This window comes from Toxorhynchites rutilus, chromosome 2 (genome assembly GCF_029784135.1).
Source record: "Toxorhynchites rutilus septentrionalis strain SRP chromosome 2, ASM2978413v1, whole genome shotgun sequence".
Taxonomy (NCBI): domain Eukaryota; kingdom Metazoa; phylum Arthropoda; class Insecta; order Diptera; family Culicidae; genus Toxorhynchites; species Toxorhynchites rutilus.
In genome coordinates this window covers 26,832,737-26,853,098 of record NC_073745.1, presented here as the reverse complement: position 1 = coordinate 26,853,098, position 20,362 = coordinate 26,832,737, and the positions used below count along the sequence as shown (strand labels likewise).

Genomic DNA, 20,362 nt, shown 5'->3' with positions numbered 1-20,362 from the left:
ATATGAGTATTTATGTTTGTAGAAATAATAATTGTTTGATTGACTTTTGTTGGGAGTGGAATATGAATGTCCCGTTCAAAACGTTCCGTTTGGACAGCCTAACCATGAGTATTTTCATAATTTTTTTGTTTCTTCCATCACATTGTATATTGGATGCAAATAATACACCATATTTTTCTCACCAACACAAATATATTCCGCCTACTACTCTACCCTGATATGATATTATACCTACAAAATTCCCATCTTTTTCACTTTATCTTGAAACAAATGCAAACAAAAGTACAAAATCTTTGGCTCGACTCTCAACGCATCGCGCGTATATTGTGGCCGTTTTTCCTGCAAATCTGCATGTCGATTTTGTCAATTTCTTTAGCTACATCCGCGTATTTGTTCACGTTATTGGAGTCTGTTGGAAATTGCACAAAAAATCGGTGAAATCTCACGATTTGTGGCTTTCAGTAGAGTGCTTGTTGTCTAACCCCAAAAGTCATTTCAGCGGGAGTGCATCAAAACAAATAGCCACCAGCAGAAGACGATTGCTTGTAAACGCTGGTGATATAAAAAAATCAAACAAACATGAGAAACCGTTCTATGTCGGTGTTTGAGCCAAAGGAAAGTACTCGTTTGTCGATGAAATTTGAGGGAGTTGTTTCCGACGACATACGATCTGATACTGAAAATGAGGACCTTGCTGACGAATCCGCCGCCGAGGCCGAGATTGAGGACCAAGTGATTTCGGAAAATTGGACCCAGGAAGATTACGATCTGTTGCTGGAAAAGTTGCATGCTGCCTTGCCAAAGAGGGACGTCCGGAAGATAAAGACCTCACTGCAGGCGATTGATTGGGACAAGATAGAGCTGCCAAACCACAGCCCAGAAGAGGTGAAGGAAGTTTCACTGATGCTGATCTCGAAGGTGCGCCCCTTCAAAACGCTAACCGAGATATTGAAAGATGTCCCGAAAGTCGTGCACAAACTGTTGGAGGCGGATAAACCAAAAATGCCAATGTCAGCCTATAACATTTTCTTCAAAACAAATTTGCCCAGGTGGAAGGAGCAAAACGATTTGAAGCCGAGAGAACTTTTCAAGTATGCTGCCAGTGAGTACCAGAATCTTTCCGAGAAGAAGCGGCGTAAATATGAGGATGAAGCTGCCCGACTGAAAGCTGAATACAAGGAAAAGATGGAAAAATATAAGTGCGTATGGTAGTAATTGTTTACGATTCATTTTTTTTTCTTCTAGAGCTTAATATTATTTTCAGGAAGACAAACCCTGTCCAGAGTAAAGCGAATGCACCCAAAGTTATCAAAGGTCTAGCGAAAACGCCTTTCAATCTGTTCTATTACTCGCGCCGTGAGATTTCATCCAATATAACTCTGCAGCAGGCGCGAAAGGAGTGGGAAACATTGGCGGTTAAGAACAAGATCAAATACATCAAAGAATCATTCGAGATGCAGAGTGAAAGTAAGCTGAATAAGAAGGAACAGGAAATACTGGACCGCTATCACGGTAAACCCGATTTTGTTGGACGGAATCCGTACGATTACTTTATGCGAAAACTTCGCCCAAAGTATGAAGAGAAGAACATCGTTGGAACTGAGCGCGAGCGCCTGATGAACGAAGACTACAAGAAGCTGACGGAACAACAGACGCAGGAGCTTAAACTGGAATATGCAGACGCACGGGAGAAATACATTGTCCAGTATCGGGTGTTTATCCAAAATTTACCGCCAGAGAAGCGGGAGGCCGAAATACAATATTTGCAAAGTATGGTTGATAAGGGTAAAAAGGGGAAGGAAGAAAAACGATCCATTGACGGGGTAAAAACCATCAAGGCAGAAGAACGCCATTCCGTACCGGCGGAGGAGGATCCGCCAGCAGCAGAGTCAACGACAATACAGAAACCAGAGAAAGAAAACAAGAGTAAGAAAAAGAAGGCAAATCCCGCGCCAGAACCAGAGACAAGAGATGTTACGCCGCCACGCCAGCCGAATAAAAAAGCGAAAGTGGTATCACCTGTGAAGGTAGTGGAGAAAAAATCCAGCAAACAAAATGATGAAGCACCATCGAACTCTGTTGGTCATGAGGACAAAAGTACCACGAGCAAAAATGGGAAAGGTGATTCGAAGAAACGTTCTTCACCGGAAGGCGCACCCCTGCAGGTGACGGAAAAGAAGAAGCCCAAGGTAGAGAAGCAGGCAACACCCGCCATGAAGGAACCGGAAAGGCCCCCCAAGTAAGTGCGCTTATTTGATGTTTGATGTAGACTAACGTTGATTGTATGAACTGTATGGCGGTAGTCCGAAGACTTGAACCCGTGGACCCTTTCGGGATGGATGGCATGTTTTCACTTTATATGATGAGGGTTTCCCAGTAGTCGATCGGGTTTAATAGTACTTTTATTTATTTATTCGTTTATTTTTACACACTCAGTTACATAAGTTTTAAGGAGCCGAAATTATAAATTAATTTAACTATATTCTTATAACTACATATAAACAATTTCTTATTTCTATGGTTAGTAAGGTAGAACACCGACTACGCGCGGTTGACTCGAGTTGAGAAGGGTGACATTTTTTTCCGGAACAAGGGTGGGATATAAGGAGATTATAAAAATATTGATGATCAAACTCAATTCTTAAATCTATTCGTTATTTATAGTGTATCTACATTTAAAATTATTCTACTGTTCTAGAGGCGAATGAACTGAAAAGTTTAAAGCCTCTTTAATCCAACATCATCATCATCATTCTACTGTTTATAGCAAGGGGACCAATTACTCGCAAATGAAGAAAACGAGGGTATAAGGATAAAAGGATAATCACAAACAAACATCGATAGCTTTAAGGAAAACATAGATTTGGGACATGTAATCAAGGTCTAACCGAGCCAACACATCTCTCACCGGCACATTGGGTTCTCTTCCTCGGCCCCTAAGAGAGTTTTCTAAATTCCACCTGGTAACGAAATACACCTCGCACGATCAAACAACGTGCTGTATGTCGTGGTAAACTTGGCCACAAACACAAATATAAATATTGACTCAAGTCCAGACTTTTGAACCAGGCTAACCTTAGGGATAATCGAGTGGAGCCACCGGCCCAATTCACTTTCGTTCCATTTGCGTTGCCAGTTAGCGATGGTATTTTTACGGACTAAAGAATAAAATTCATTGAAGGCGATTTGACGCTGATAAATATCGCCTTCAATCGCATCTACCTTTGCTAATGAGTCAGTCTTCTCATTACCCGGAATTGAGCAATGTGAAGGGACCCATACAAAGGTAATGACATAACAGCGTCTGGTTAAAGCACTCAAAATTTCTCGTATTCTCTCAAGGAAGTACGGCGAGTGCTTTTCCGGCCTCACTGAACGGAAAGTTTCGACAGAGCTAAGACCATCCGTTACAATGTAATAGTGTTCAACAGGTCGTGGGGCGACGCTGTCCAGCGCCCAATGAATGGCTGCCAATTCAGCAATATACATGAGCAAGGAAACTGAAGACTATGGGATGTGCTGAAAATTTTGTTGAACACTCCCAATCTTGTGGACCCATCAGTAAAGTACATATTATCACAATTGACACGCCCATACTTTGCTTCGAAGATCGTAGGAACGATCCCCGATCTATGATAATCTGGAATTCTATGGATATCCTGCTTCATGGACAGGTCAAAATGCACAGAGGGATCGCACACAAACACAGTTGGGAATATACGAAGGTGGATCAACCTGCATGGAGATGAATTCATGATATGAACTCATGAATCCAGAGTGAAAATTTAGCTCCATCAACTGCTCAAAATTTCCGATCACCAATGGGTTCATGACCTTATACCGGATGAAGCACCGAAGAGATAATAAATTGAAGCGATCCTGCCAAAACCTCGAGACTCATGGTATGCGTTGAGGGCATACATCCCAACGCAATACGGAGACAAAGATACTGAATTCGCTCGAGTTTAATGAGGTGTGTTTTGGCAGCTGATTGAAAACAGAAACTGCCATACTCCATCACTGAGAGGATAGTTGTTCGATACAACATTATAAGATCTTCGGGATGGGCTCCCCACCAGGTGCCGGTAATTGTTCGGAGAAAGTTTATTCTTTGTTGGCATTTTTTACTCAGATACCTCATATGGGCCCCCCACGTACATTTGGAGTCGAACCAGCCCCAAGATACTTGAATTACATAGCATGGTTTAACCAAAAGTTGAAGCTTTGGTTTTGCTGGTCTATGTTTCCTGGAAAAGACGACCATCTCTGTTTTCTCCGTGGCGAATTCGATCCCTAGTCCAATGGCTCAGGTTGAAAAATTGTTCAAAGTATCTTGTAAGGGTTCTTGCAGGTCGGATTTGTTTGATCCTACGACAGACACCACTCCATCATCTGCAAGTTGTCTACTATACCAGTTGCGCGCGAACATAAGTTATACAACATATTATTCAATAGAGGCGGCAGACCCCGAGAGTGTAATTTATCTGACAAAACCACAATTAAACAGAATCGAAGGCCCCCTTTATGTCCAAGAATACTGAAGCTATTTGTTTTTTTTTTCGGCGTAATCCATTTGAATTTCTGAAGAAAACAACGCAAGACAATCATTCGTCCCCTTGCCCCTGCGAAATCCATATTGTGTATCTGAGAGTAGGCCATTCGTTTCAACCCATAGATCAAGGCGAAACAAGATCATTTCTCCAACAATTTCCGTATACAAGACAGCATTGTTATGGGGCGGTACGAATTGAAGTCGGACGCGAGTTTTCTGGGTTTTTGTATTACTATAACTCGCACTTGTCTCCAATCATCCGGAACAACATTATGCTCCAGAAACTGATTAAATAAATTCAATAAGCGATGTTTCGCTACATCAGGGACGTTTTTCAGCAAGTTGAACTTAATTCTATCCGATCCCGGAGCAGAATTGTTACATGAAAGGAGAGCAAGAGAGAATTCTACCATCGAAAACTCGGAATCAAGATCGCACCTATCTTTTGGTATATCTCGAACTATTTTTTGCACACGAGCGGAATCAGGACAAACCTTTCGTGGAAAATTAAAAATCCATCGATGTGAATATTCCTCGCTTTCATTCGTTGAAGTGCGAATTCTCATGTTTCGAGCTACTTTCCATAATTTTTTCATTGACGTTTCTCGTGACAAATCTCCCACGAAATTTCGCCAATAAGCACGTTTTTTTCCCCTTTGATCAAGTTTTTAAATTGATTTTCAAGTTTGAGCGTGAACCACGCTATCATAGATCAAACGAGAGAGGAAGTTATACTCCTCCAATGGAGGTAAACCATCTCTGGAATTGATGGCTAGAGCAATCGCGTCCGCATATTGTTTCCAGTCAATGTGTCGTGTGAGGTCATATGCCATGTTCATAGATTCAGAAGAATTCGACCCAATGGTAATGGAAATTTTTATTGGCAAGTGATCACTACCGTTGGGCTTCTGGATTACATTCCACTTACAATCTAACGATAGTGAATTCGAGCGAAGCGAGAGGTCAAGAGCACTTGGGTTAGCAGGAGGTTTAGGTACACGTGTTGTTTCTCCAGTGTTCAAAACGGTAATATTGAAGCTATTACAAAGGTCTTATATCAACAATGAACGGTTGTTGTCATACTGTTCTCCCCAGGCAGTACCGTGAGAGTTGAAGTCTCCCAAGATCAACCGTGGCTCATGAAGGAGTGAAATTCAAGTGAATTCGAAAAAATGAGTGGCACGTATTGATCCCCAATGGCACCCCTCCGTATCTGTCATCACGGTCCAAGCTTATAATCACCCATATTCTGTATTTCGATCGATTCGAAATATTTCGAGCGACTTAATCAAATTCCATTCTGTATTCCGTCGAGTTGTTTTTGCATTTCGTTCGAACTGTTTCTCTTAGAAAATTAAAGTGGCAAAACGTTCGAAATAGGTGAAGCGAAATTATAGCTCGAACGAAATAACGATTTCGAACGAAATGGAAATCCGTCGGAATACAGAATAGGGCTGAATATTAAAATCGTGGAAAGAGAGATCATCTCGCGAAGGAAGCCATGTTTCGGACATAGCAAAAACATCACAATTGAACTTATGAATTAAAAATTTTAATGTATCCAATTTAGGGATAAGACTACGACAATTCCACTGTAAAACAGTGGTATCTCCGATCTCTCTATTTGAATTAGACATCAAGAGACATAATCATTGCAAGGATGGGTCATGTTTGCATCAATTGTTTCTAATACTGGAAGCATTGAGATGACAATGGTTCTGATGGAGTCGGAGACATTGAAGCATGTGAAGATTTAAGCCACAAGGTCAGTCAACTTTATAAATCCCGATTGGGAAGTTGAACTGGACGGAAAAACAGGGACAGTTAGGGTTTTCGATGTCCCCTCGAGTGCTGGGTCGTTCGAAGGTGAACTATTCTCACGGAAGCCAGGAGGAACCTGATTTTGCTTGTCCGCTGCACTCGATTTCTTAGGCAAGTTAACAGGGGGTACCATCGGGGGGACTTGTTCTTGAACTTTGGGAGTGGTCACATTTTTGCGCCGGGGATTCCCTTAGAAAATAAACGGTGTGCCCCCGCTAGCTGTGTTCGCTTCCATTTCATCAACTGGCAACGCGGAAAAGATATTGTGTTTTGAGATTGGTTGTTGTTGTTGTTGGGTCAGTGGAGAAGCGCCCTTTAAAATTTGCGCTTCTGTTTCTCCCAGCGACTCTTGCAAGTTTCACAAGCTGAGTCACGTGTGGAGTTCCTCCGCAATATGGACACTAATGTTCAGTCGCACTACAGGATTTGCCCACATGTTGCTCTCCGCAAGTGGCACAGCGCTCCTTTTTGGCGCAATAATCTGCTGTGTGACCAACTGACTTGCATTTGTTGCAAGTCATGGGCTTTGGCAAAAAAGTCGCACAGGTAGTCTAAATTTGTCCACCATAACGTAGTCAGGGAGGGCGGCATCAACAAAGGTGACTCGAAACGAGTCGGACGGCGTAAATTTAGTTGTGTCCCCATCATTGGAAAGTTTCCCGAGTTGGCGACAGTCCAAGATTTTTACTTTCATTGAGGCTTCTTGAATTTGCCTTTTTCTTCTGTTTTTATTTGTTCGCTCGTCAGACCCGCTCCAGCTATCACCCCCTCAATTTCTACGTTATGGGAGGGTATGATTGTTCGATTTGCGAAGTGGGAAATGTTGGTCAGCAACAATCTCGTTTGCGTGTTTCCGGTTATTCCCGACAACTCGCAATTTGTTCGGTCCAACCCTGCGAATTTCAGATACAGAAGTGTAACTGGCCAAATCTTTCATGATCAGAATCACGTTAAGGCTTTTTCCATTTGGTTTTGGCCGGAGGAAAACAACCCACGAGCCAGTTCCAGGTGCATCTTCTGGATAGACTCTGACACGTGGAGTGGAGACAAAAGAGGGGGAAGACGAGGTCGAGGACGAGGATTGAGTTGGATCGGGCACATCAGAAGGGGAAAAGGAAAGCGATGATGGGAATGGTGGAGTGGGAGTAACGGTGGGTTGAGGAGGGAGGCTTGCAATTTTTTGGAGGGGGGTTTGGTAGGATGAGCGGATTCGTCATAAGAAGAAGTATCTTCGTTAGGAGGTATTCGTCTATGTTTTTTCCCAGGTATGGGATTCAGTATCGGAGATCTCCATCTCTGGAGATCCTCCACTATTCTCCATTTCAGAAAATTTCTGTCTTATATCTAATTTATTTATGGTTTTTACAACAATAAGAAAAATATTATGATAACAATATTAAACAATAAACAAATGAGTTGAATAATAATATTAATTATAAATATATGTACCTTAATATATAAATTGTTTCGATTATGCGCTCTACTACCCTATTCAGGGAGAGACAGAGGCTACGCGCTACGGAGACAACACAATAGCGCAAGAATAGCTTACACGGCCACGTGATGATGAATCCCGTTAGCGACAGCCACGCGATGACGATCCCGTTATGCCGGTCAGTACAGTTCAACAGCTGCCAGTCCGGCTCGCTACAAGAACGCTGCTTCCTTTGTTTCACTTCACGAAAGGTCAGTTCGAAAGCGGACAGCAATGACCTTCACTCGTACACTATACCAATAGCACAATACTTTACTCGTCAACAGTTGGATAGCGAATGTTTAATAGTACTTGTATCCAATTTGTTTGTTGAGGATACGCTGATTGCAATGTCCTCTCCCGTATTTATCGCTACGTAACAAGGTTACCAGGTGTATTCAATTGAAATCTGAATGTTGGAAAATTAAAAGTCTTGATTTGTCTGGATTTTTGTCGAACCGACATTTTTTAAATCCGACCGAAAATAAACGGTCGAACAGCGGAGGCGGAGGCAGTTTGCTGACGAGCAATGAAATATCTTTCTTAAGACAGGTGAAGAAAGAGTTCGGATTGAGTTTGTCCACAAGGCCTCTACTCAGAACTAGAAGTGCAAAAGTTTAAAGTCATGATGTGTAGATCATGATTCAACAGTTTTTTTCTGCTTACCATATCTACATGTCAAATGGGCCTATCTCCTTTGATCGATTCTATTCATCTACATTCTCTTTCATTAATAACTCAGCAGCAACAACATTTTCTGATGTGTTCGACGATAAGGAGTGTGAAAGGGAATCTCGTTTATCAAATTACATGGAAAAACTGGAGCAAAATCTGTCTGAAAGGCCGTGGTTATCGAAAGAGAGAGCCGATGAAGAGAATCGATGAAAGGAGATAGGCCCTTTTGACATGTTGATCTAGATATATCGACGCATCATACTTAGACTTGTTGGTTACAGACCTTCCTTCCTTGTTTGTATTAGACTTTGCAGTTCATTCGCCTCTAAAGGGCGAATACGATTTTTGCGACATATTCAACAGGGCATAACTTTTGACGTAGAACTACGTCTTTCATTAAGGGTGCCAAATCAGAAAACAGGTCACGTTTTTATGAAATAAAGTTAACGTTAATAATTATTTTTGCCGTGAACGGATTCTGGCGATTTACATACCAAACAAATCGGAAATTCCCTAAGATTTGTTTGATATGCTATACATTATAATCCCATAGTCTGTATATGGCTTAAATTAATGAAAATTGGAAGCATTCCCATTTCCTCATATATTTGTTCTGTCCATTTGTGTGATTTCCCGAACAGAGCTGTCAATAATGAGCAACTTATCGACGAGCGACGATGGGAAAATCGTAAGATGTGTAGTCTCCGTGAACAAAGGAAAAGATGAAGAACGAAGGGAGATATTTGCCTAGAGTATAAACAGTGGATCTTGCTGAGGCAAACTTTATTCTTCGTGAGGACACCGACTGGACAACACCATTGCTGGGCGAGCTGGATGGCGAGGGATCGAATGGTTTTCTCAAGGCAATGGAGATAGAGGAGTAATATGAGGAAAGAGTAGAGTTTTCCAAGGGCCTTTCTGACGGCTAGAGGCGAATGAACTGAAGAAGTTTAAAGTCTCTTAGATTTAACGAGGAAAGGAAGGAAAGGCAAACTTTCAGTATCGTTCTAGATACGAAAAAATGAACATCGCTTGTTCTCCCTTGTTTTGCGCCATCATATGTTTTCGTTTCGGACTGAGCTGTGGACGCGACCAAATTACTCACTCGTCTCGTCATGTCTCTGGCATTGCAATCATTGTATCAAACAGACGCTATTGCATTAATGTATTGCTTCACAATTGCGTGAAGAATCATCAAGCTAGGCTATCGTCAGCTCACCAAGAAAATAAATATTCTGGAATTTTGTCAGTGATTTGGTTTCGCATGACAGTAGGAAAACTCTCTTCCCAAAGGATGACAGCTAAGCTAATCTAGACTGGCAATACTAACAAAAGGGCTTCTGTTGAGAAGGGCGCAAAACAGAGATAAGTGTGTGTATATTGAGTTGCTTCAAGTCATCGATATATGGATATTTGTGTGCGTACGTGTGTGCTTCATAACCCGTATGTAAAAATAGTGCATATTCGCTACGCTGAAACCCCATTTGTAATGATAAACATAAACAAGGAGGGGAGATAGCGGGAGGGAATTATTTACGCTAGGGTATTAGTAAAGAATCCCTGCTGAGGCAAATATTCAGCCTTTTTTCTAAGCAGTTAACATTGTTTGTTTTCTGTCATCATCATGGCTTCGTTGGTGCCTTTGACATTGCATCAATGCATTGAACTGACGCTATGATAAAGCAGGTGTTAAGGTTGTGTACTAAAAAATATTTGGGTAATACCAAATTATTCAATAAGTTATAATAAGTCATTGATTTATTTGGGTTCGCGTGCAGATAGAATTTATTTCGCTTATTTAGTCACCAAGAAAGTAATTATTTTTTTTTTATCCAAAATATATATTTTTATTAAGGCTCATATGGCATCAACCTGACGGGGCCGGGAGTTCAATATTTCGACAATGTTTGCCTTATAACTATGTTAGTAATATGTAACCGATTACTCGCGGTTGGCTCGAGGTTAGTATTACAAGTGTTTTCGTAATTGTGATGTTGCTGTCTCCAATGCTCTGTACCTGTGCCCGACACGGGATACTACCTTTTGGGAAAATGTTGTAAGTAAATGTTGTTCTGGAATTTTGTATTTGATTTGGTTTCGCTTGCCAGTAGCAAAGCTTTCCCCACTAAGGATGACAGCTGTGCTTATCTCGAGCATGTATTGTTCTGCGAGCACAAGAATGAATCATCAAACAATTATCGTGAAATGATTATACAATAAACAAAAAACATTTCAGGGCGACCTGTTAAAATGGTTATTTCAAAATATTTGAAGCATTATAAAATAATATCCGCAGTTATAAACAAGCGACTTGAATCAAACTACAGTGTAGTTCTACGTCAACAATGCCGGTCGTGTCTTGAACCCAACCTCCTATATTTTTTTACCTTTGGGTAAAAATCAACCAAATTTTGCACACTTTCTCATTGATGTGTATTGTCTACATGCTGTCAAACTCGAAGCCGTGTTTTTCGATTCAACGAAAATGGAGGTTAACCAACACGAGTCGAGAGAACAAATTCTTTCCAAACACCTGGAATTTCTTGACCTGTCGCACCGGCAGTTGGGAAAAATGTTGAACATTCACCATTCAACCGTCTCCAGAGTGTTGAAGCGGTTCCAGGAGCGGTTGACGTTGGACCACGGCAAAGGAGCTGGGAGAAAACCGGGACCGGAGAACAAAAAGACGGAGGGAAAGGTGAAGCGGATGATTAAAGCAAATCCCAACGTCTCAAGCCGTGATTTGGCTAAAAAGATCGGCATGTCACAGAGCTACGTCCAGAATGCAAAGAAGAGAGCTGGACTACATACATACAAGGTACAGAACTTCCCAAACCGCGATGAGCGGCAACAATCGACGGCTAAAACTCGGGCACGGAAGCTCCACGAGAAGATGCTGACAAAATATGGCTGCTGTATGATGGACGACGAAACGTATATAGAAGCCAATTTTAAGCAAATTCCGGGGTTGGAGTTTTTAACCTGCAAGAGCCAGTTCGATGTGGACGACAAATTTAAGAAAAAGAAAATGTCGAAGTTCGCCTCCAAATATCTCGTTTGGAAGGCCATCTGCTCTTGCGGACTGAGGAGTGAACCTTTCGTGACAGAGGGCACAGTAAATGACGAGATTTACAAATATGAATGCCTCGAGAAGCGCCTTTTGCCGTTCTTGCAGCAGCACGACGAAGCTCCGCTATTTTGGCCAGATTTGGCATTATGCCACTATTCTAAAAGTGTCCTGGAGTGGTGTGAGGCCAATTCTGTCCATTTTGTTCCAAAGGACATGAACCCGCCAAACTGGCCGGAGCTGCGCCCGGTGGAGCAGTACTGGGCAATAATGAAGCGGGAACTTCGGAAGAGCAAGAAGATAGTCAAAGACGAGAAGGACATGTTAAGAAAATGGAAAAAAAACTGAGAAACTGGTACCGGATGACACTGTAAAGACTTTGATGGAGGGCATCAAGCGAAAATGCGTTCAATTTTACACTCAAGGCTCCATCGATCAACTTTTCTTTTGATTTTTGAAGTAAATATATGTATAAAACTACCCCAAAATTTTGGTTTGATTCTGAACATTATAAGAAAATTGGCATGACATTTTCGGTGTCGCAATAATTTCGTGTTCGCCCCTTAATAGTTGCGGACATGTGCACCAAACCACTTTCTTCGGTGTTCAGTTTAACATAGTTCTTTGGGGCCAATATATTATGCATTGTTAACCGGTTCCGCGCTTTAGTCTTATAGAAGTTATATTCCAAAATAAAACGTTCCACGGAAGCAGACGAGTGGGGGCAAGGCCGGAAGACCTGGGATAAAATTTCTTAATTGAGGGAATGCCATTTCATCACCACGGGTAGGGATTGTCCACATAACAAACACGTGCACGATTTTGGAACGAATCATCCCTCAAGATGTCTCTTACACTCCCACTGATTCCATGAAGATTTCGCAGATCATCAAATTTCGGGCAAGAAGAAAGCAAGAAGTGCTCGACGGAGTTGTGGAGTCGGCAGTGGTCGCAGAGTAGAATCGGAGACGACCAACAACGGCTTGGAAGATGAAGTTGTACTTGCCTCGAAGATGCCGGCCACTTCGACCGAGAAGACCTGGCAGATGTCCGCGAATTTCTTACTGGAAATCAGACTATTATTACTATCTGTTACCCCAAAACCAACTCCTGGTGGTCCTTTTGAGCCGTCCGAGTATCTGATCTTGTGGAGACGGTATTTTTCTGCTACAGTAGCCTTGAAACATTCTAGCAGACCGGTCGAGATCGCCCCGGCTCGACTGTCATTTAATTTTTTTAATTTTTTTAATTTCTTCATATAAAATAGAAGTCATGTAGAAGATTTAAATTTTTGTAGTCTATGTCAAATTGTGTGGCAAGGTTGCAGCATTTGCACAACCCAAATGGATTTGAGCCGTACGGATTACAGAAGGCAATATTGCGATCCGTTCGGGTAATTCTGACCAAGTGATGATCTTGTTGCTTTGTGTCATTGTGAACAAACAATGCTTCAATTTATATTCTGGTGTGTAGGTGACTACCATACACTGCATGATTTTTATATGTGTGTTCAAGTGCTGAGCGTAAAAGAACGTTTTCGTATTTTCAACTGTCAAGTTTCTATAAGACCAGTTACATTTTTCGTTGTTTTAGTTGTTTTTGTCAATTAAATCTGGAAAATGCCGGAGGGAAAAGTCCTCACGGAGAGAGAAGAGATACAAATCGATGCATTTCACCAAGAAAATGTTTGTATCAGAGAAATTTCTTGTCGGATTGGACGATCCAATCAAGTAGTGCTGAATTATTTGGCGAATCCTCAAGGATACGATAAGAAGAAGAGAGCTCCATGTAAATCGAAGCTCTCTGACCGGGATAAGCGGGAAATAGCCAGAACAGGTTCGAATACCTCACAATCGCATGTGTAAATAAAGCAATATTTCAACTACTTAACTGCTCGGGTGACAATTCATCAAATTTTGGTAAAAAATCCTCACATAAAAAGGGCATAAAAGGTTAAAACTCCTCATATTACACCATCTCACCTCGGAAGACGTCTGAGTTTTGCGAAAGCTCACATGAACCGACAGTGGGACACCAATTATTGACATGTAAATCAGCCTATCGTTTTGAATTTTTCATTGATAATACTTATAAATTTTGAAGTGGTCTTATAGAAACTGGACAGCTGAAATTGTCATATTTAAGCACAATGAATAAACAAACAACTCTTTGGAACAAAATTGACGTTAAATATACTTTATTCTAAGCAGTATACAATGTATGAATGTATCTTGTTGAAATTCTAACTGTTTGTGTTGCAACGAAATAGAATCAGGGTAGTCTTATAGAAGTTGGACAGAGTGTAGGATAATAGATGATCAGTTGACGGATTTAGAAGTTCAGAGGAAATGACGCTACCGATTTCCTCAGAGCGTATTCCGTCGACTAACTAAAGTAAAAAGTGCGTATGAGGTAATCCACGCTTTTACCATTCAATCTCATTCATCCAGCAACGTCTGGGACCGTTATTTTGCATGAATATACGTGTGTCATGGCAATGCATGCGGTTTGGCCTGGTAATAGCAAAGGCTGTGTTGGTTTTCCTCATGATAGCGTCTCGCAAGTGAATGTATTCTTCTGCACGCCGCTTTTGTTGCTTCTGTCGAATGAATCGCAGTCGTTCGCTCTCTATCTTTGCATATTTGTCGACCATGCATTGTTAGTATAGCTCACGACATCATAAAATCCCGTTGTCCTGATCATGTCGAACCATCATACGATACATATAAAAATCCACATATTGATTGTTTCGTATCCTTTAACCATATGTTCATAAATATTAATTCAGAATGAGTAATAAAGTGCCTGTGGCGGGATCTCGTTTTTCAAAGTTTCCCTTCAAAACGGTCAGTGGATTTTCGTCAGAGTTTTTTTGTGACTTGAAATGTGCTCACACGTATATTCGGTATTAAAGATATGGCAATCGATATCCTAGCGGTATCATATATAGTTTACAACCTATTCTTATGCCTACCAGGTTTTTTGTGCATAATTTCATTCAAAATCGGTCGAGCAGTTTTGGAGGAGTTCAGTAACAAACGCCGTAACACGAGATTTTTATAACGAGTTTTATAGAAGTACTAGGAAAATTATAGTAAAAAGAAATTGTAAAGGATCAATTAGAAGATCAATCAATGAAGAGTTCTGCGATTGGACCCACGAACGTTTCGCTTAGTAAGAAAACGTGAATGTTCGAAAGTATTCATAACAAAAAATATATATAAAATTATCACAATCCGTTATGTCCAGTTCATCATTCGCTCAAGTTTCACGGCAAAACGATGGCCCATAGCTACCGCATATTTGTCGACATAGTAATTGAATTCAGGTCAAATGGTTGAGCCGATCAGTGAGAGTTCGATACCGGTGTATAAAAAAGAGCCCCATATACAATTCATGTTTACCTTTCAAAGTAGCCCATCAGAAGCTAACCACGCTCATCGTCCTGCTTTTTTTCTCTCCTTCCACCATTCGCAGAGTGATCGAAGAGTTCTACCGGCAGCGAGTCTACAAGGGCAAGGTGGGCAAACATCTGGAATCGTTCGCGAATCTTTCGGCGACGAAAAAGACCGAGATCGCCAACCGCATGAAGCAAGCCCAGAAGCAGTATCTGGTCGATTTCGAGCGCTTCTTGAAATCGTTACCCAAGGACCGCATCCAGGACTACGTTCTGAAGATGAACGCGCAGAAAAAGGGCCGGAAATCCGAATCCGAAGAGGACGAAGAGGAGTCGGGAAGTAGCGGCAGTTCCGAGGAGGAGGACGATAATTAAATTACGTGTGTTAGATTATAGAAAACCAGAAACTCTAAGGATAAAAGTACAATGTTTCAATTGTACGGTTTGTTTACTTTTTCTGTTCAAAAAAAAAAAAAATGAACAAGGGAAATAGTTTTGTTTGCTGTATGTTCGACGATTTCAATGAAACATGTTTAGTTTTTGAGTAGACAACTGACTCTTGATTCTTTTAAACTGTTTATTTTCTCAGAATTTGAATAAGATTCGCTCCACGGCGACCGTACGGATCGGTTGGAATGAAAATCGCAGATTTGAAAAAGCAAAACCCAATCACCCTTTGTTCTATAACTGGGTGAAAACTAGAGTTTTCATGATATGATTGTCGAAATTCCCGTTCCGATAACACAGCCGCATCATCCTGAACCGCTTTCTGGAGCATTTGAGCTTCCAATTGCACGTTCATTTCGGCCGTTCCAGGGGTGCTGCAGTCGACTTCGATCATCTTACCATTGTTGTACAAATTATCGAACGCGTATGCGTTCGATGCCTTTCCCCGTAAGTATTTCGGAATGAAAGCGGTTGTCTGATGACCGGCGTTTTGGAACCAGTCCACCGCAGTTTGAACTCTTTTGGCATCGAACTGCTGAGTAATGGCATCGTAGGCGATGCTCTCGCCATCGCAGATAACGGGGCGCCTCTGATCAATCGGAATATTTTGATCGGTAATCCTTCTGCGGTTTCGTTGGTCTACTGCCTGCACCAGTCTTCTATTGGACGCAACGGGATTCAATTGCCGATTGGATTGTGTCGAGGGGTTGTTCGCAGATCTTGGATTTCTGCTCTGTCGACGGATGGGGTTTCTAACCCGAACTCTTCGTGCAAAAACCGCGGATGAAGGAGTTTTCATCTTTACAAAAAAATTTGGAAGCACAGATAGGTTTGAATTTTCTAAATTTAATGAACGGTTTTGATTGCCAGTCATGAGCTACTGCGCTTTATGTGCTGTCCTCTGATATTTCAGAGTTGTATAAAAACTCGATTCATAGGGTAGATAGGGGCGATATGACCAGGTGGGATGGGGTTCAAGTGGAGTTCAAAAGCTATAAAAGTGCTTACATCTCAGCTGTCAGTAGGGTTCAAAACCAGAGTCCTATCACTCCTATCCCAACTAATACAAATTGAGCATAGGCAGCATAAAGATAGGGCTCACGCATTGTTTATTTTTTGGAGTCAATATTGATGCAAATATGTTCAGCATTTGCGATGATGTGTAGCCAAGGATTCCGCTGGATAGTTCTTAGATGTTTGGATATCATTCGTAAGCTTTACTTTGCGATTGCGATTAAAATACTGCAGCAGGATCGCACGAAGCATTTCTAAGGTTATGATGTCTATGCTCATGAATTTCTGTGCTGGCTACACAAAGGCGGTCAACTTAGCAACCTCTCGTTCAAAACGAATCAAATCGCCTACATCTCAGCTGCTTTGGTGCTCGAGATGTCGGCATCAAAAACATGGCTGCTCATAAAAGGGATGTCACTCACGTCATGGCAGAGTTTTCAATAAAATCGAATACACATCAAAAATGAGTTGAAAAAATCAAAATACAATTTTTTTTTCTGCGTTAGAGCTTCTTAAATTGGTCCAGCATGTACGACCATACATAGAAGTCCTGAAAATTAAGGTTTGGGGAGCTGGGAGGTTACAAACTCTTATCGAATTCTCTCGACACCACGCTGGAACGACATTGGTAGGTGCGGCCGGAGCGCCGTCCTGATGAAAGACGTAATGATTCTTCCCTTAGAGGTACTGAAGTGCCGTGGCCACAACCATCTCCAGAACCTCGGTGTTATAGTACGCGACGTTGATTTTCACATTTTTCTCGATAAACACCAGTGGGAGCCGCGTCGGTGATGGTTTGGGGGCTCCGCGAGATGTTTATGTGGGACGGGGCGATGCTGGCCAACATGGGCGCCCACAGCCGATCATTTTGGACATTGTGCGGCTGTTGCAAGACAATGAGTTTGTCATAAGAAAACTCAAACTCCTGACCTGCGTGCGGTGAAACTATCAGGTTGGCTCTGTTCAGCCTCTTCTTCGTTGTTACCCCGTGAACCTTGAGTTTCTTGTACGGATTCTATCCCAGGTACTTCGTCATGATGGTGTGGGCAGTCCCGATAGACACATCCAGTTCAGATTTTGCAAAGAAAGCAAAACGAAAAAGCCGTAATCATAAGGTATGTAGGCCATTTTTTGAATTTATGACGATAACATGCTTTTTTTTGCTTGAAAATCCACCGTGTGGGACATTTTTAAGAATTGTTGAAACTGCGTACTCGTTTTTTGCTTCCGAGAGCTCGAATACTAGATCACGTTCATGGTCCCTCCTATCAGCAGTTAGTGATTTCAGAATTCTGTGCCATCTGTACTTTGGTGTGATGTACTACGTGAAGTAGATCTATAGCCAAATCTAGCTGAAGCAAAATAGTCCAAAATTGCATCAAAATCAAAGTCTTAGCGATTTTTTCTCGTTCGAATGAATTGCCATGCCATTGAGTCGGTCTTCGCTTATTTAAGAACGCAGAGAATTTTCAATCAATTTAAGGTTGCTGAAACTGCGTTCGCACGTTGCCAGCTGGAAGCGTCTGTAAAATTCGTAGCGCCGTCTCGATGTTAGGATAAAATGCATCGAGAGAATATCTGAGAATAATGTTCAAGATGCCTAAAGGCATCGAAGAGTTTAGGTCAGGGAATTGGTCCTTTATCTGCGTCTTAAAAACTTCCACCTCTGATACAAGTTCCTCTGTTTCAACATCTGATCCATGATCCTGGTCCAATTGATCCATGCTCATAGATGTTATGGCGGGTTTACATTAGGGAGATCTATAGCTATAGATGGATTTATTCACGTGAAAATAGGTGTAAACGGATGAGAATAAATATGATACACTTATTCGAGGTATATATAACTTGAATAAATTCAGCATATGTAAACGCTTGTGAATTTCTCACTGGTGAGAAATCACTAAAGTTGGATGCAGTTCTACTTCAGGTGAATAAATTCACCGAAGATATGAATATATTCATTATAGAAGTTCACGCTAGTGTAAACGGATGATGCGATTTCTATAAATCTCGTCATAGTTCTTCACATGAATATATCCCTAGTCTAAACCAACCCTTAGTCAGTCGTTATAAACGGAAAATCTGATGCTTTATCCGCTATAGCAGGGGTGGCCAAACTTCTAACCACCCATTCCTACCAATACAATATGTTTTTAAGGTCATTGTTAATAAGTAGCAACACATTTTATGTTTGTGCTTTATGTGCTGAATGCTTGTTTTATATCTGATAAAGCGGTGGAAACATTAGGTTGTATATTTTGGTCATGTTTTTCATATTTTTGTCCAAATGCACTCACATTTATTTGCAAACAGGCTGCCAAATAGAAATCTGTCAAAGGAGAGCGATATTTTGTTTCGATTGTATTCATTCGATATGAAAAATATGGATCGTCCGGTAAGCACTATCAGCCAGCTCAATCTTTTTATTGATAAATACCGATAAATTTCTTGGAAATACGGAATAAATTTCATTTACTGCTGAAAAAAGATGTGATTTTTTTTCAAACTTTTACTTAACTTTTTATTTAACTTGTCCACGTAGACATTATCTATACCCCCTCCCCCCTCACCGTGGACAAACGTGGACATTTTCGTAACCCCTACCCCCCCCTAAAGTTGTCCACGTGGTATGTGGACAGCCCCTAAAGTAAATTCCAATAAAATTTACAGTAAAGTACAAAAATAATTTTTTATTTTTTTTTTTATTAATTCGTTTATTTTTACAGGCTCAGTTACTTAAGTTTAAAGGAGCCGAATTCTTAAATATATTTTTAAAGCTATATATATATAAACAATTTTCTTACATCTATGGTTAGTAAGGTGGAAAACCGATTACTCGCGGTGTACTCGAGTTTAGAAGGGTGACATATTTTTAGGAGAAGGATGGGATATAAGGAAATTGTAACAATGTTGATGAACACTCAATTCTTAAATCTATTCGTATATCTATAGTTTATTTACATTTCAACTTATTCTACTATTTATAGCAAGGGGACGAATTACCCGCAAAGGAAGGAAAGGAGGGTATAAGGATGTAGGGACAATCACACACGAAGATCTATAGCTTTAAGGAAAACATATATATGGGACATGTAATCAAGGTCTAACCGAGCCAACACATCTCTCACCGGCACATTGGGCTGTCTTCCTCGGGCCCGAAGGGAGTTTTCTAAATTCGATCTGGCGACCAGATACACCTCGCATGACCAAACAACGTGCTCGATGTCGTGATAACCTTGGCCACAAACGCAGAGATTGCTGCTGGCAAGATTGAAACGGAAGAGTAGTGCATCTAACGAACAGTGATTGGACATGAGTCGGGAGAAGGTGCGAATAAAGTCCCGACTCAAATCCAGACTTTTGAACCACGGTTTGAGGCTAACCTTTGGGATAATCGAGTGAAACCACCGGCCCAATTCATCTTCATTCCACTTGCGTTGCCAGTTAGCGATGGTATTTTTGCGAACTAAAGAATAAAATTCATTGAAGGCGATTTGACGCTGATATATATCGCCTTCAATTGCACCTACCTTTGCTAATGAGTCAGCCCTCTCATTACCCGGAATTGAGCAATGTGAAGGGACCCAGACAAAGGTAATGACATAACAGCGTCTGGATAAAGCACTCAAAATTTCTCGTATTCTCTCAAGGAAGTACGGCGAGTGCTTTTCCGGCCTCACTGAACGGATAGCTTCGACAGAGCTAAGACTATCCGTTACAATGTAATAGTGTTCAACAGGTCGTGAGGCGACGCTGTCCAGCGCCCAGTATATCGCTGCCAATTCAGCAATATATACCGAGCAAGGATTCTGAAGACTGTGTGAGGTGCTAAAAAATACGTTGAACACTCCAAATCCTGTGGACTCATTCATAGAGGACCCATCAGTAAAGTATATATTATCACAATTGATA

General features: G+C 41.2%; 2 protein-coding genes across 2 annotated transcripts; one reads left to right on the top strand and one right to left on the bottom strand.

Moving 5' to 3' along the window:
• Window positions 1-269: 269 nt before the first annotated feature.
• LOC129770268 (nucleolar transcription factor 1-like) lies at window positions 270-18,854 on the top strand. The gene is made up of 4 exons (XM_055772983.1): window positions 270-434; window positions 500-1,199; window positions 1,265-2,239; window positions 15,067-18,854. Exons 2-4 carry the CDS (start codon window positions 580-582, stop codon window positions 15,359-15,361), a joined length of 1,890 nt encoding a protein of 629 aa, XP_055628958.1. The 5' UTR covers window positions 270-434; window positions 500-579; the 3' UTR covers window positions 15,362-18,854.
• LOC129765616 (probable ribonuclease ZC3H12D) lies at window positions 15,564-16,232 on the bottom strand. The gene has a single exon (XM_055766028.1). The coding sequence runs from the start codon at window positions 16,230-16,232 to the stop codon at window positions 15,564-15,566; it is 669 nt and encodes a 222-aa protein (XP_055622003.1).
• Window positions 18,855-20,362: the final 1,508 nt, after the last annotated feature.